The sequence below is a fragment of the Odocoileus virginianus genome, unplaced genomic scaffold (genome assembly GCF_023699985.2).
Source record: "Odocoileus virginianus isolate 20LAN1187 ecotype Illinois unplaced genomic scaffold, Ovbor_1.2 Unplaced_Contig_5, whole genome shotgun sequence".
In the NCBI taxonomy this organism is placed as follows: Eukaryota; Metazoa; Chordata; class Mammalia; order Artiodactyla; family Cervidae; genus Odocoileus; species Odocoileus virginianus.
In genome coordinates, this window is record NW_027224322.1 from 313,236 (window position 1) to 328,083 (window position 14,848).

At 53.6% G+C, this 14,848-nt stretch overlaps 1 protein-coding gene across 8 annotated transcripts in view; it reads left to right on the forward strand.

Moving 5' to 3' along the window:
* Positions 1 to 883: 883 nt before the first annotated feature.
* UBE2F (ubiquitin conjugating enzyme E2 F (putative)) overlaps positions 884 to 14,848 on the forward strand; it is a 45,556-nt gene continuing 31,591 nt past the window's right edge. Inside the window, exons 1-4 of one of the 8 annotated variants that reach the window (XM_070463607.1) lie at positions 1,131 to 1,469; positions 1,705 to 1,817; positions 4,836 to 4,907; positions 5,647 to 5,780. In XM_070463607.1, the coding sequence (XP_070319708.1) occupies positions 1,810 to 1,817; positions 4,836 to 4,907; positions 5,647 to 5,780 (214 nt within the window). In that variant the 5' untranslated portion in view covers positions 1,131 to 1,469; positions 1,705 to 1,809. The other 7 variants (XM_070463608.1, XM_070463610.1, XM_020876422.2 and 4 more) reach the window with 7 other exon arrangements.

Sequence of the window (14,848 nt, forward strand, 5' to 3'; positions counted from 1 at the left end):
GAACTGACTCACTGGAAAAGACCCTGATGCTGGGAAGGATTGAAGGCGGGAGGAGAAGGGGATGACGAGAGGATGAGATGATTGGATGGCATCACCGACTCAATGGGCATGAGTTTGAGTAAGCTCCGGGAGTTGGTGATGGATAGGGAGGCCTGGCGTGCTGCAGTCCATGGGGGTCGCAAAGAGTCGGACACGACTGAGCGACTGAACTGAAGCAGCTAGAAATTAGAACAATTTGAGACAGATTTTTAAAAGTAAGTACTTTACAAAAGTGTAAGCGATGAAAGAAGGAATAAAAAAAGTTGGGCAACAGGAAAGGGCCCACCGATTCTACGGCGGGCCCCGCGAGCACCCCGGGGAATTTGGAGGCTGCAGGTCTGTCCCGACTGTGCGGGCTTTGGCGGGGGACGGGGGTGGGGGGCGCTTCTCTGCATTCTGAGCACGGTGATGGGCATAGAGCGGGCGCTCCATCCACCGAGCCGTCAGCATTAGCCTGGCCGCCTCCGCGGACCACGCTGCGTGACGATCCGGAGCCGCAGGCCCAGACCCAGCACAGGACCAAATGAATGGAGGCACGAAGACAGCTAAGAGTCCCAGGAGCTCTGGCGCGCAGGCTCGAGAACTGACTGGGCGACCCGACCCCCTGTCGCCACTGGCCAATCAGCGAGGGCCGCAAGATCCGTGCCCGCCCCGCAGCCAATGAGCGAGGCCCCAGCGCCGGCCGCCGAATCCAGGCCCCTTTCCCGGTGCGCACTGCTGTTCGCATGTCGGGCTCCAAATAAAGTTCTTCGGGCCTTTGAATTTTTTTTTTAAAGCGCCCGCTGCAGTCGCCGCCGCCGCCGCCGCCGCCTCAGGCGAGAGCGGCCGAGTCCCCGCCTTGCCACTTCCGGTCTCGCCGCCCGGAGCCGGTGCTGGTTGTGAGGGGCCGCGTCTAGCTGCCGCCGGCCGGCTGGGGCATGGTGTTGGGCGCCGGGCCCGCCTCGCCTGTCTCGGGGTGCCCAGGTGAGAAGAGCGCGGCCCTGCGGCGGGCGGCTGCCGGCCGCGGGGGGGCGGCTTGGCTCCCTCGGCGCCGGTGCACCCGGCGGGCGGGCGGGCGGCCGCAGGGCCGCCTCAGGCCGCGCCGCTCCTCTCCTCACGGCCGGGCGCTGTGGGGGGTCGGAGGGCCGGCAGGCGCCGCGGGGCGCGGGCTGGGGAGTGCGGGGCTGGGGCCGGGGCGCTGGCCGCCTCCGGGCTCCACGGACAAGCCCGCCCGAGCCCGGACTTTGGGGGCGCTCCGCGGCCCCCCCTCTCGCCCGCCGTCTCGTGGGGAAGCTGCGAGCCGCATTGTCCGCGAGGAAACGCAGCGCCCAGCGGGCTCAAGGTCACCGGTCCAAAGTGGCTGGAGGCGGCGGGACTCGGACTCGGGCAGCCGTACTCTTGACGTCCGGGGGGAATCGGGCTAGGCCGGGGAGTCGGGGGGCGCCCCGAGGGTGCGTAGGAGCCGGGCGGCCGCCTCGCCGGCGTGCCTGCGGCTCCCTACTGGGGACAACCGGGGCCGGTTTGGAGGGTCTTCCCGGGGCAGAGGATGGGGGGAGGACATCTTGGACCCTAAGGCCGCCGAGTCCCGGCTGCTGTGGAGTCTTTGGGTGTGGCCCTCCCCTCCCCGGGTCTCTGTTCCCTCATCTCTCACGCGGGATTGGGCCCGCCCCTCTGCCTTCCCTCCAGCTCCCAAGTGGGGTCGGGACGGTTTCGGAGTGGCCGGAGAAGGCTTCTTGGAGGAGGTGCAGGAATCTGCTGCCTAGTCATCGGTTATCCGAAGGAAGAAGCAGGATGAAGTGGTGAGGGGAGGCAGGGCATCCCGACCTGAATGTCAGATTGAGCAGAAGCTTCCAGAAATGAGCGAGGTGTCGCTGAGGAACAGGGAGGAGGCCCCTCTACCTTGTACGGAGGGTTCCAGGCTGGTAAGGGGATGAGGCAGGGGAAGGGCCCCCGTGGGGGAGATGTTCAAAGAATCACCAGCAAGTTAACTGTTAAGGGGCTTGAGGACCTCCACCAGAACAAACTGCCCCTCAGGTAGTAGGCAGGGCAGGGGGAGGCAGGTAGACCGCTCCAGATAAAAGGGCTGGGCTCCAAAGGTCATAGGGCAGCCAACCACTGAGCCAGGTGGGTGGGTTCCTTGGGCCCTGGCCTGCTGAAGGAGGAGGATGGGGTGTGGACATTTTTATGTCCTGATCTGGGCCCCTTTTTGACTGTGGAGTTGGTTGACCCCTAGTGACATGCGGTTCCACCTTTTACACTTGGATTGGGACTCTGCCAAGGCAGGAAGAATTGTAACTAAGGAGTACCCCACCCCAGGCGCTGACTGGCCCCTGTACAGGTGGCCTGGCTTGATTTTGCCACTGCAGGCCAGAATGCTGAGTAAATACTTCTTGATGATGAGCCTAGTAAACTGCACAGGGGCTTCCCTGGTGGCTCAGTGGTAAAGAATCTGCCTGCAATGCAGGAGACTCAGGTTGGATCCCTGGGTTGGGAGGATCCCCTGGAGAAGGAAATGGCAATCCACTCCAGTATTCTTGCCTTGGGAAGTCCCATGGACAGAGGAGACTGACCTGTACGGTCCCTGGGATTGCTAAAGAGTCAAACACAACTTAGCAACTAAACCACAGTAAGTAGTGCATAAAAATCTTTGAACAGTTGCAATAAAGTCCCACCCAGAGGAAGAACTTAAATGGGCCAGTTACAGCTTAAGGAATTTAGAGACTGAGTGTGCTATTCAGTGTAATTGATTTGTTACTGAAAATGCTGCCATGGTCAAAGTGTAATTTTTGGTAAAAGGGAAATTTTAGTTTTAAACCAGGTCTTCAAAGGGTGAAGTATATCGACGAAGGAAAAGAGAATTCTGAAGCAAACCACAGGTGTTCAGTTAAACTGACAGCCTGGATAATTTATTTTCATTCACATCTCTTTGCACAGAGTTAAATTAACAGCTATGGAACATGCCCAAATTAGACCTTTGGTTTATCCCTAAAGTGGTGTATGAAAATGATGCAGATGATGGAGAAAAGTTGGTCATTATGATTTCTTAGAATGTTCAGAATATGTTTTGTCTTCTATGGAAAAACAGGACATCACAGTGTTTTATATCTTGCTTAATCAGAGCCCAGTGTCTTTTATTAGGGGTCACAAACTTGTTGAATATCGAAAGCCAGGAATCTGACTCTAAATGGAATTGCGTATGGGGCATACTCTGCCCACAGAGAAGAATTTAGTGTGAGGTAGGAGTGTAAGATGATTAAGCAGAGTCCGTAGGCTGAGGCGACACAGAAGCATCTTGTTGTGAGCCTTTCTTTGTGTCAGTCGATCTTGCCAGAACCCTCTGAGCAGCCCCTTTCGTGCAGGTCCGCAGGGAGCTGGGTGTGGGCCAGTCGTGTGCCCTGGGACCCACTCCACTGGGCTCTTTATTATGATTTTCCTAGGGTACTGCCTACCGAACTCTGTTTACACAAGCTGTGCTTTTGTTTGCCATGTTTGTGTTATCAAGGTCAGCTCGAGTTTAAAAACCAAGTGGACTTTGTGATAGATGGAGATCTTGGCCCATCATCAGGCCACCCTGTCCACGTGGCAGGACTAATGTCCTCAAGTCTGGGTGCCTGGCAGTGGGCTTGGTCGGGAGGCAGACACTGCTTTGGGATCCAGATCTGCTTGAGGGGTTAATGACAAGCTCCCTGGAGCGGGACTGGGGGGGAGCTGGGGGTGAGCAGGAGCCCCAGGCTGTAGATGGTGCTGCTGTCCCTGGTAGCTTGTGGGCTGGAGCCCACAGGTATTCCTGACATCACCCCAGCCTTCCCTTGTGAGATTGCTTTGTAAGCTGAAGCGATAGTCCCCCATGCTGGGTGAAGCTGAGATGTGTGTTAAAGGATTATGTCCTCTCCATAGGCCCACCTGGGGAGATGGCATGGTAGAGTGGGAATAAGAAAACTAGTGATGGCTTAGAATCACATTTTGACCAATTTTACTGAGGTACAACTGAAGTCCACTACGCTGTACGTGTTTAAATCGTGTGATTTGATCAGTCTTGGTGTGTGTATATAGCCCTGGAACCATCACCACCTTCAGGATAGAAACATCCCCATCATCTACTCGTGGGAAACCAGTGTTTCTATGGTGACCTCTTCTAGCAGCTGAGTGGCCTCACACAATCCAGATCCTGGGCCCCAGCTGTCCCAGAATCCACATCCATGAAAAAGTAGGAGTCAGGGGAAGGGGTCCTTCCCAGAGCTGACATTCTAGAAGCTCGTGAGTGCTGATGTGTAGTAGAACTGTCTTTTTGAAGCATTGAGACCAGTGGTTCCTAAAGGGATTAGGTGAGTGATAGGTCCTGTGTAGTTCAGAAGAGCATATTCAATAAATTGTTTTCATAGTAGAAAATAAAATCTTACAGTCTTTGTGGGGTGGGGAGATACACAGATGATGGTGTGAAAAGTGAGGGACCTGGATTAAAATGGCTCAAGAGATCACTTAAGTGTTAGTCACTTAGTCGTGCCGACTCTGACCCCATGGACTGCAGCTCACCAGGCTCCTGTGTCCATGAGATTTTCTAGGCAAGGATACTGGAGTGGGTTGCCATTTCCCTCTCCAGAAAATATCACTTGGGAGAGAGTTATTCTTACAGTTTGGCTTTCAGGACCTTGGCCTCAAACTAAAAGTTCTTTCCTTACGTCGGTTTAAATTTTTCATCTGGAAGTTCTGTGTCATTTTCTCTTGAAAATGATCAGAGTGATATTGCAAGGAAACGATATTAAAACAACAGAGGAAATTATGAAAATATTGAGCTGGCGATCAATTTTTGTCTTCAGTCAGACGTTCCAGAGTTCCTCTCCGACTGGTAAAGCATGCAGGAGGAGTCAGGAGGCCTGTCAGGAATGGCGGTTTGTATACATAAAGAAGGCGATGCTGGAGGACAGTTCTGTCTGTAAACACTGCTGACACCTTAAGTCCTTTTTCCCAAGCAGTCAGGTGCATCACCTGTGCTTGGTTTTTATTGTCCTTTCCAGTGAGCTGTTGGGGCGGGAGCCTGCAACACAGTGGGCTGGAGGCAGCCCAGTGAAAAGAATCTAGTTTGGGGCATTAATTGTAACTTAATTAAGTTGCTATTGCCTTCCAATGTGAGTACAGCACAATACACACAAATGTGAAGATGCTTACTAAGGTTCTAGCCACACCTTTCTTAAAGGAGGGGAGAAAGCGTTGCGATGCTCCCTCCTCACCAGGGGCGGACACTCCCCTTGGTGTGCGATGGGCCAGACACTGGGGCCACACCCTCAGAGGCACGGTCCCCGAAGCAGGGGAGGGCAGTGAACGGTGGTGGGCCCATGTGGAACCCGTCAGTGGAGGCTGCCCTAGACATGAGCTCTACATCCCAGGGCCTGCTGCTCAGTGAGTGTTGAATGCTTGGCTCTCCTTTAAAATTTTCATTCATACTTTAAAAACTCAGATTTAGAGAGGCATAGAGATTACCCAAATTCGTTATGGAGGAATGCAGTCTTATTAATCTATCTTACATGATACATTTTTCTACAACTAAATTATGGGAAAAAATTAAAAATCACCTTACCTCATTGTCTCAGTGTCTGGAGATGAGTGCTTAACCTGCCTTTGGCCTTTCAGGAAAAAGGCAGCAGTGATGCTGACACTGGCAAGCAAGCTGAAGCGGGATGACGGTCTCAAAGGATCCCGGGCGTCAGCCACAGCCTCTGACTCCAGTCGGCGGGTGTCTGTGAGGGACAGGCTGCTTGTTAAAGGTAAGGGCCACCCGAGTGAGCTGTTTTTATATCCCACAACAAAATGATGTCTTGCATGTGGCTCTTTGGGGATATGAAGCAGCCCGTTGCTGCTAAATAGAAATACCTGTTTCAAGATATTTTTAAATATAATTCCTCGTCGCTTACAACAGAAGGACTTTGCCCTGTGCACATACTGTGGGAATGCCGACGGCAGGAAAATGGTATTAGAACCGTGATGTATCTTATATACTTGGGGTGTTCTCTGCAGGGGCCACCAGAGTGCTAGTGGAAGGAGTAAGACGCCAGGGACAGCAGACCCACGACTCTGGTCTCGGTGCTGTCTTAGGTGGGGGGCGGGGTTCATCCTTTCTCCTGGACTCCTAGGCACCAGAGGATCTCATCTGTAGAGGGAGGGTAATTTCTTAGGGTCCTTCTCTCTCTCATTCAAATCACAGCCTTAGGAGAACCTTGTACAAAATTGATTCTCTTCACAGAATTAATAAAGGTGTCCTAGAGCTGTGTAGTGTTTGGAGAAGGGTTATGTAGTGTGTGGGGGGAGGGGAGGGGTGGATGGATATGTGTGTGTGTGTGTGTGTGTGAAACTTGTGCAGTTAGTCATTGAACAGAGTTGGAACTCTTGAGTGCAAAGGCAGTTTCCCAGGGTCATGAGACCCACAGAAGAAGAAACGGTTTTTCCTTGAAATACCTTATACCTGGCAGCACTTTTTAACTTTAAGACGCATATTTACATTTTGTAAGTGTAAGGATCCAGGAAGCACAGAGTGTTACCTAACTTGTTAGAACCGCCTGTTTCATTTTGTATTAGGTGGACACCATGGGGTTCCTGGCGTTTGCATGTCTGGGAACAAATCTGATGCGGGAGACCTGGCATGTGTGAGTGCCCCATGCTGGGCCTTCTCAGAAATAAAGCACCGCTGAGTCTGTGAACAGAGGTGCCGGGTTCGGGGAGACTGGTGGTGCCCTTGACCCTGCTTTCTCTCTCCCTCTTGAGTCCTAACTGAGCTCTGCTTCTCCCAGCCTGAGGGATGATGGGCTAAAGATGGAGTAAGGATCGTTTTTGACATTTTGATAGTACTTGCTATGTCAGGGAGAGCATAGACTGCATTCAGTTTGTTACAGTGCAGGAAGTTTACCCTATGGGAACTGAGGGTGGGGCCTGGCTGTAGCCCCTTACTTGGAAGGCCCGGTAAGACTTTCCTGGCTCTAGGGTTCCATCTAGAGAGGAAGCCAGGAGCCAGGCAAACAAGCCAGGGAAGGGGTTCGATGCTTGAGGTTGTGGTCCTTCAAGGGGAGGGTGTTCTAATGCCAGGGAGTTGTTATGAGGGGGAGTTGTCCTGAACTCTGCGGGTGGGACACTGGCACAATAGACAATGTCGCCTTCTTTCCATCTCCTCGTCACGGCTGACGGCAGCTGCTGTCCACTAAGCCAGGCCCTCTGTTGGGGACTTTATAGGGCAGTTCTTGTTTGACTTTGACTAAGCCTTGCCAGGTGGGTAGTTCATTTTACAACTGAAGAACTGAGGCTTAGAGGGGTTCAAAAACTTGCCCAGGTTTCAGCTTTATTGTAGCAAGACAGCCAGACCCACATTTTGGGGTAGGGAAGGCACTTGGGGAGCAGAAGCTGAAGGAGCAGAGCAGAGGTGCGAGTCCACAGAAGAGAGAATTCAAGGAGGCACCAGGCTCCACCACACCTCCTTCTGCTCAGGGACTCCCCGGGAATGCCCAGGTGCCTCCAGGGCCTGACGCAGCCCAAGGGGGCCCCATTGAGGCCCACAGCGCTAGACTCGGTCCCAGGGCCTAGGACAGGAGATGTCTTTGGCTAGGTTGACAGGCTGGGTTGAGGTCCTTTGGTATGAGCCTCATCAGGGAGAGCTGTGGAACCTCCTCACGAGGCCACCAGTTCTTTCTCCGAGAAACACTGGGGGCTATTAGGGTTCTGGGCCCCAAAGCACTTGCAGTTGATGGGTGTTTGTGCAGCAGGACTCAGAGTAACACGGCCCTAGTGTGATCTGCTCTGTCCCTCAGGCTGGGGGCGGCCAGGCTGACTGAGTGGTGAGTAGTTTGGGCTTCTGGTGGGGAGTAGGTGGAGAGGAAGGGCGGGTCTGTCCTGAGAGAGGAAGCTGTGGCAAGAGGTGCCTGATAGAGGATGCTCTGATGGGTGATGATTGCTTGGTCCACCCCTGTAGCACTGCTTCTCCTGGTTGGATGTGGCCGCAGCCTTCATTCTGGGGATTTCTGATGGTGGAAGTGAAGTCTGGTGGAGTCCATGGCTCCTGTGGGCCTGGTGAAGCCCTTGGAGGGGTGATAATTCCAAGAATCCCTTCTAGGTGAAACTCCCCTTTTGTGGCTTAGAAAAAGGTAGGTTGGTTGTCTGCGTTCAGCAGGATTGCTGCAGTCAGGACAGTCACCCAGGGCTGTGGCTTTGCCTCTGGCTCGTGTGGAAGTGTTACTCGTGAGGATCAATAAGTTGTAGAAGAGTGTGTTAATGTGTCTTTGGGGCTCAGTGCTGTGTGCTGAGCTCCCGAAGTGGGGAGTTTGGCATACCATGAGGTTATTAAAGGGTGTCCCTGGGACTGATCCCTCTGGAGGGTGGTGGAGTAAGCAGGAGCAGGGAAGAGGGAGAGCTCTGACGAAGGCCCCAGGACAGACAAGGGCCTGTCTGTCTGCTCCTGCCCCTCTGCTCCGGGGCAAGCTCAGCCCTTCGGAGCAGACCCCAGGCAGGTAAGACAGTCAGGCCTTCCTGCTCTCTGTCGACCAGTCTGGCCCGAGGCAGGAGCTCTGTGCACCTCACGGTTCCCGGAAGGACTGAGAGCTGAAGTCTGTCTGCTGTCAGCTGTCACTGAGAGGGCACCTGGGCCGTGTGCCCCATATCCCAGAGGAAAGACCACAGACACTTTTTTATTTATTTTTTTATCTGGTCTGTTGTCGTGCTTGGATGACCTTACACAGTAGGGGATCTGGCTCGGTGTACATGCCGTGGGGTTAACATGGGAGGTTGGAGGTTCACAGGGACGCTCGTCCCCAGTGGTGAGGGCCAGTGGTGGCTGCACAACTGAAGAACTGTGGGCCTGGTTCAGAAGGTGACAGGTGTAGCCAGGTGTACCTGGAAGCACCGGGGCCTGCCTTGGAGCAGCTGGTCAGCATGAGGCTCTGTCATGCTGGCCCCTGGGCCATACCAGCTTTTCACTTACACCCCTGAGGTCACCCTCAAGGACATCCTCCAGGCTGGAGCTGGAGAGGTGCTTGCAACAGCAGTCCCTGAGGTAGAGCTGTTGAGTGTTTCTGGGTGAAGACTGAGGGCTGCTGTCTGTCCTGAGTCCTGGGAGCGGGGATGCTGGGGGGAGAGTGTTGGGTCTGCATTTCCTGTTGGCCCCAGCTCAGGTCTGGGCCCAGCTCGGAGCCATTCCCCGTGTTCTCAGCCATAGGTTGGGGGCACTGCTTTCTGGTGGGCCTTTGTGGTTCCCCTGGGTCTATTAGTTCTGAGTCTGATGATGCTCCCCGCCTCCCAAAAAAGCCTCTGCGCAGAATGGTCTACTTTCTTCTTTCTGAAGCTTACTTTTCGCATAATGGGAACATGTCAGCGTGTCTCCCTGTCCTTCGACTTATTCACTTGACGAAGATTTTACTGCCCAGTGTGTGCCAGCCTCCTGTTAGTGACCCCTGAAGACCTCTTGGGGCTCCAGGCAGGCTGACCTGAAGCGTTTCCTAAATGTGGAGATTTGGTGTTGAGCTGACTGAGTTCAGGGCCAGGTCTGGAGTTGGAAACTACAGGGACTGATTCTGCAGCCTTCGTCCCCTCAGCCGCTGTGCCCCAAGTGGCCCCTGGTGTTCTTGTTTCCATGGCTGTGGCGGCTCTCTGTGCTCCTGGCCTGGTTTGCCGAGCCAAGAGGCCTGGCTGCCCACCTGCATGGGCTTTCCAACATCCAAGGTGCAGGTGTCTCCACAAGGGGCCACATGTGGCCTTCCTGGTTGAGCACTTCTGTGCCCACCGGGGCAGTCCAGTGCTATGGTGGTGTAGGGAGGGCTCTGGTCCAGGGCGCTTCCGGGAAGAATGGGCGAGAGAGGAGCATTTGTTGTTCTCCAGAACTTTTTTGTCCTTGCCAGCCCTGCCCAGGACTCTGGAGGTGGGCTAGCCATGCTGGCAGAGTGTCCAGAGCATTTAGCAGCATGTGAAGTTGTGGGCTATGTGTTACAAAATGTGTTTAAAATAAAACTAGGGCAGTGGCCCAGAGAGGAGGAGCCCTACTAACGTGGAGTAAGGTGGTGGCCCACGGCTCCCCTTTAATGCTTTTTTACAGGGTTTTAAACACCAGTGAAACCGCCTGGGAATGTGGCACCCCCCTCGGACTTGCCAAATAGCCCCAGATAGCCCTGAATCTGGGGAAAGCAGGGCCGGTGGGGGCGGGGAAGATCTGTGCAAGAGGAGTGAAGGTTCCAGTCAGCTTTGTCTGCTCGTGTTGAGAGTGGGTGGTTGGACGCCGTGGGGCTCCACCCCCATCCAGAGCAGTCTCTGCTGCAGACGCTGGTTTTCAGGGTTACATCCTTGCTGCCCCAGAGTGTGGTGTGGCCCTGACTCCTCTCCTGTGGCCCTCTTTCTGCAGTGTGCTGCTGGAAGACCCTTAGACTGAGTGGAAGTGGCTCAGTGGGGGTTTGGCCTCAGCTGTAGCAGTGCCATCTCTGGGAGTGGGATGATGCCTTTGGGTCAGGTGTCTCCCCATAAAGGCACTGTTCGGGGACACTGGCAGTGCAGAAGAGGCACTCAAGGCGTAAAGACATACAGGAAGCTAAGAGATAAAGTCCTAGATTGAGAAACCTAAGAAGTAGGGGTAATTGAGGTAAGAAGAGGCAATCGAGTCTTCTGGGCAGCAGCTTCCAGCTCTGCCTGGGTCAGAGGGCACAGCTGTCCTGCCTGGGTTTCCTGACAGGGCTTGGAACTGGCTCCTGCCCAGAACCATTGGCATCTGTGATTGGGCTTGGTCTTAGCTCAGGCTACCATGATAGAACACTACAGACGTGGGAGTTGGGGGGCGCCTGGACATGGGGAAGGCCAAGGCCAAGGCATTGGCAAATTCAGTTCCTAGGGAGGGCTTCCTGGCTTGTAAGCACCTGGGTCTTTTCCCATAAGGGCACTAATCTTATCATGAGGGCCCCACCCCACCTCATTTAACCCTAATTACATCCTAGAGGCCCCAGCTTATATCATCACGTGAGTTTAGGGCTTCAACATATGAACTTGGGCAGGGGGCTCAGTTCAATCCACTACAGCTTTGGAATGCCTTGGTTACCAGCTGTATGAGGAACAAAGCTCCTCATATCTCAGGATGTCCACACTGCAAGCACTGCCACTCTGCTGGCAAGTGTGCTTGTTGGTCAAGCATTTCCTAAGCACTCCATGTGTGCCAAGCTCAGGCCCAGGGACTGGGGTCCCAGGGCTGGATCAGAATGTGCAGCCCCCACCATGGATAATGTGCAGGTTCCAGGGGCGGGAAGCAGCTGGAGCACTGTGTTGTGAGCAACCCACAGCAGGGAAGGGGTCCATGCTGTGTGGGGGCCATTGTGGTAATGGGTTGATTTTGTAATCTGACATTTCAGTGCAGTTGTGCTTCAAGTGGGCTCTGTGGTTTGGTCTTTAGTTAGAAAGGAAAAGAATCTAATTTCTCAGAAGGAAGTTGTGCAGCCACTTAATTGTGCAAGGTGCCAGGTATCTCTCCAAAGGCTGGGCTGGTGAGCCAGAGAGGTGTTAGCATCTTTGGTTGGAATAGGCAAGACTTTGGCAGTTTAAAAATAACTAACTTCTTGGTACCTTCCAGGTGGGGGTAGTGAGTGTCCTTCGAGCAGGGCAGGACTGCTGCTCTGCCAAGAGGCCTCTCAAGCATGTAAAGCAGATCGCTCCTTTCTTTGGTCATAGTCTTTGTACGTAGATTCTGAATTAATTGGGCTTCCCTGCTGGCTCAGCAGTAAAGAATCCACCTGCAATGCAGGAGACTCAGGTTCAATCCCTGGGTTGGGAAGATCCCCTGGAGAAGGAAATGGCAACTCACTCCAGTATTCTTGCCTGGGAAATTCCATGGACAGAGGAGCCTGGTGGGTTACAGTCCATTGGGTTGAAAAAAAGTTGGACACAACTTAGAGACTCAGCACTTTCTGAGTTAATTGCTGTTGCTGTTAGTGAATTACTGTTAGCCCTCATTTGAAGTGTACCGGTGTCATTTGTGACCCCTCCCTGAGAGGAACACTGCATTGTAGTTCATTTATCTTCTGTACTGGGCTGGACCAAAGTGTCAAGCTTCTTTAATGAAACCCTTCTACAGGTCACATTTCTTGCATGCACTGGTTCTTGGACCAGAGGCCCTGACTGTGGTTGTGGTCATCACTGGACTGGGTCTGGGGACTGCACTCTGTGGCCCTCATCTTCCTTCCCCAAGGGAGTTACACTGATGGGGAAGTTCAGGCGTAACACTCTTCTTTGGAGTTTGATTCTAGACCACGATGTGAAATTATTAAATCTGTCTATGAACATAGCTGTGTGTAGATACTTTAGCTTGGCAGAATAGCCTACAGTGATTTCCTACACTTGGAGAGAATAGTAAGATTCAGGGGCCTTGGCCCCACCCAGGCTTTTCAGTGTAATTGGTCTGGATGAGGGGGTGAAGGGTTGCTCAGCAGGTACTAGATTGTGGGGATGGATGCACAGCTCCTAATTTTACTAAGAGTTACTGAACTGTACACTTGACATTGGTCTGTTTACACTATGTGTATTGTACGCCCCCGATGACTGTGTGCAGTCAGGGCGGAGAGTCCCTGCCCTGCGTGAGGTGTCCTCAGCTGAGAGCCTCTCGTCCCCCGACCCCATCCCTGTGTGCAGGGTCCGTTCTGTCTCTCGGTCAACATGATGCCCTGGTCAGTGCCTCTCTGCCCTCCTGTGCCCAGACCTCACCTCTTCCCTGTTCCTTGGTGCCAGCCTGTCTTCTCAAGTATTTCCCTTCTGTCATGTGGCCCCCTTTCATGTCCTCTGGGCACGTTTTCTGTTTCATTGGGCTTTTGTAAAACTGAACAACCAGGCTCTTAGGACAGCAGTCAGAATAGGCCTGCCAGAGAAAACTGGGTCCCAGGGGGCAGCATCAGTCTCTCCAAACGGTCCTCAAAAAGGGTTTCTTGTAAATTCTTATCAACCAAAAGCTAATAGTATAATAAATATGTAAATAGTATTTGCCTTAAAACTATATAGGTTTCATCATATGGATTATGTTTATTTAGAAGTGATTAATATGCATAACTCATTTGGTAAGATGTGCATTTTGATAAAATGAATGCCCTGTGTGCACTGTTGGAGCAGAGCCAGGTCCTTGACCCCGTCCTGGTCAGAAGGCCCATGTGAGCCGCATCAGAGCATTCCTTTGCCCAGTGCCCTGCTCTATGGAAGGCCTGGAGGGGGTAGCCTGTCCCTTCTCCAGGGGATCTTCCTGACCCAGGAATCAAACCGGGTCACCTGCATTGCAGGCGGATTTTTACCAGCTGAGCTCCCAGGGAAGCCCATGGAAGGCTAGAGTGGACCAGTCAGAAAGAAGAAATGAAAGGTCCTCAGGGTCATTATAAGGATGGTGCTGGTGAACGTTAGAGGATCGGCAGCATTTTGTTTTAAGTGCGTATATTCTAATGCACCACAGCACAGGACTGCCCAGAGGATAGACCCCAGGCTCGCATTTGATCACAGACTGCCCTTTGTTTCTTGACTCCTCCCTCCCCTGCCCCACCTCACTTTCCTGGTTACCCATCCCTAATGCCTGGACCCCAGAGCTAATACATCTAGTGGGCCAACTGTCTCTACCCAGATTGTCAACCAGCTGCAATCAGAGGCCTGGCTCTTCCCTAAACCCTCGGCCTCAGAATGAGATGGTTGGGTGACATCACCGATTCGATTCAGTGGACATTAATGTGAGTAAACTCCAGAGATGGTGAAGGACAGGGAAACCTGGCATGCTGCTGTCCATGGGGTCACAAAAGCTCAGACACGACTTAGCGACTGAACAGGTCTTCCCATGAATGCACTCAACTCTGCAAACATCTAGGCCCCTCCCTCCCCACCCGTTCCCTCCCGCCTCCTCACCTGAAGGAGTTATTTGCTCCTTTGTGTTTTGTAGTCTGGAAAGGTTTCCATCTTTCCACTTACCTTCCTGCTGGTTTGGATGCACTCCACAGGCTCTGACCCACATCCCGGGCTCTCCCTCAGGCCTCATCCCCCTCGCACCACTGGACCAGCGTGCCGTCTCTGCTGAGTCGCTCCTGCATCTCCTCTGGTGACTGTCCCTGCTCCTGCCCTCTGCTTTCTGCCGGAGGTCTGTCTTCTCACCAGCCTCTCCCCTCCGTGGGCCTCATGCTGTCAGGTGGCATGGCTGCAGGGCTTCCAGCCCTGGTCGTGAACCCAGACTTCACTCCCTCTGTCCCACCTCTGTCGCCCTCCCCCTCAGTGGCCCCCAGCCGCACCCCCACATCCTTCCATCCACCTCACTTCTGGGCCTGCCCGCTCTCCCTGCCGGTCAGGAGCAGCCACCTCACAGGTGCCTTGGCCCCCGCTTTGCCCTTTCTAAAGCTGTGCCCTTTAGGCAAAGTTTCAGATATGTCAGAGGCACGGGCGACTTGCCTGCCCAGTTGCTGGGGGCTTTGCAGCTTCATCCTGGCAGAGAGGTGCTGGGCCTGAGCACCGAGTGCATGCCTGATGGAGAGCCCCAGAGGAGAGCGCTGGGGCTGAGGAGCGTCGCCCCGGGAGGAGGCTCCCTTGGGTGTCGGTGCACCCACAGATGATGGGGCGAGCGCACGGGCCCAGCAGGAGGCAGAGCGTTTCCTCTCGCTGGAAAAGTTTGAGCGCAAACTGGGCGAGCCCTCGCGGGAAGACGAATCTGGAAAAACTGGAAGAGGCTGAGTTATAAATAGAAATCAGATTTTGAGGGCAGTAGTTCCACTACTTGGGGGAACGAGATTTTCAAAACCGCTTTAGTGACTGTTTACCCATAGGTAATTTCTGTTAATTTTGAATGGTTCTCATTTGTACTAAAGTAAAATTTCAA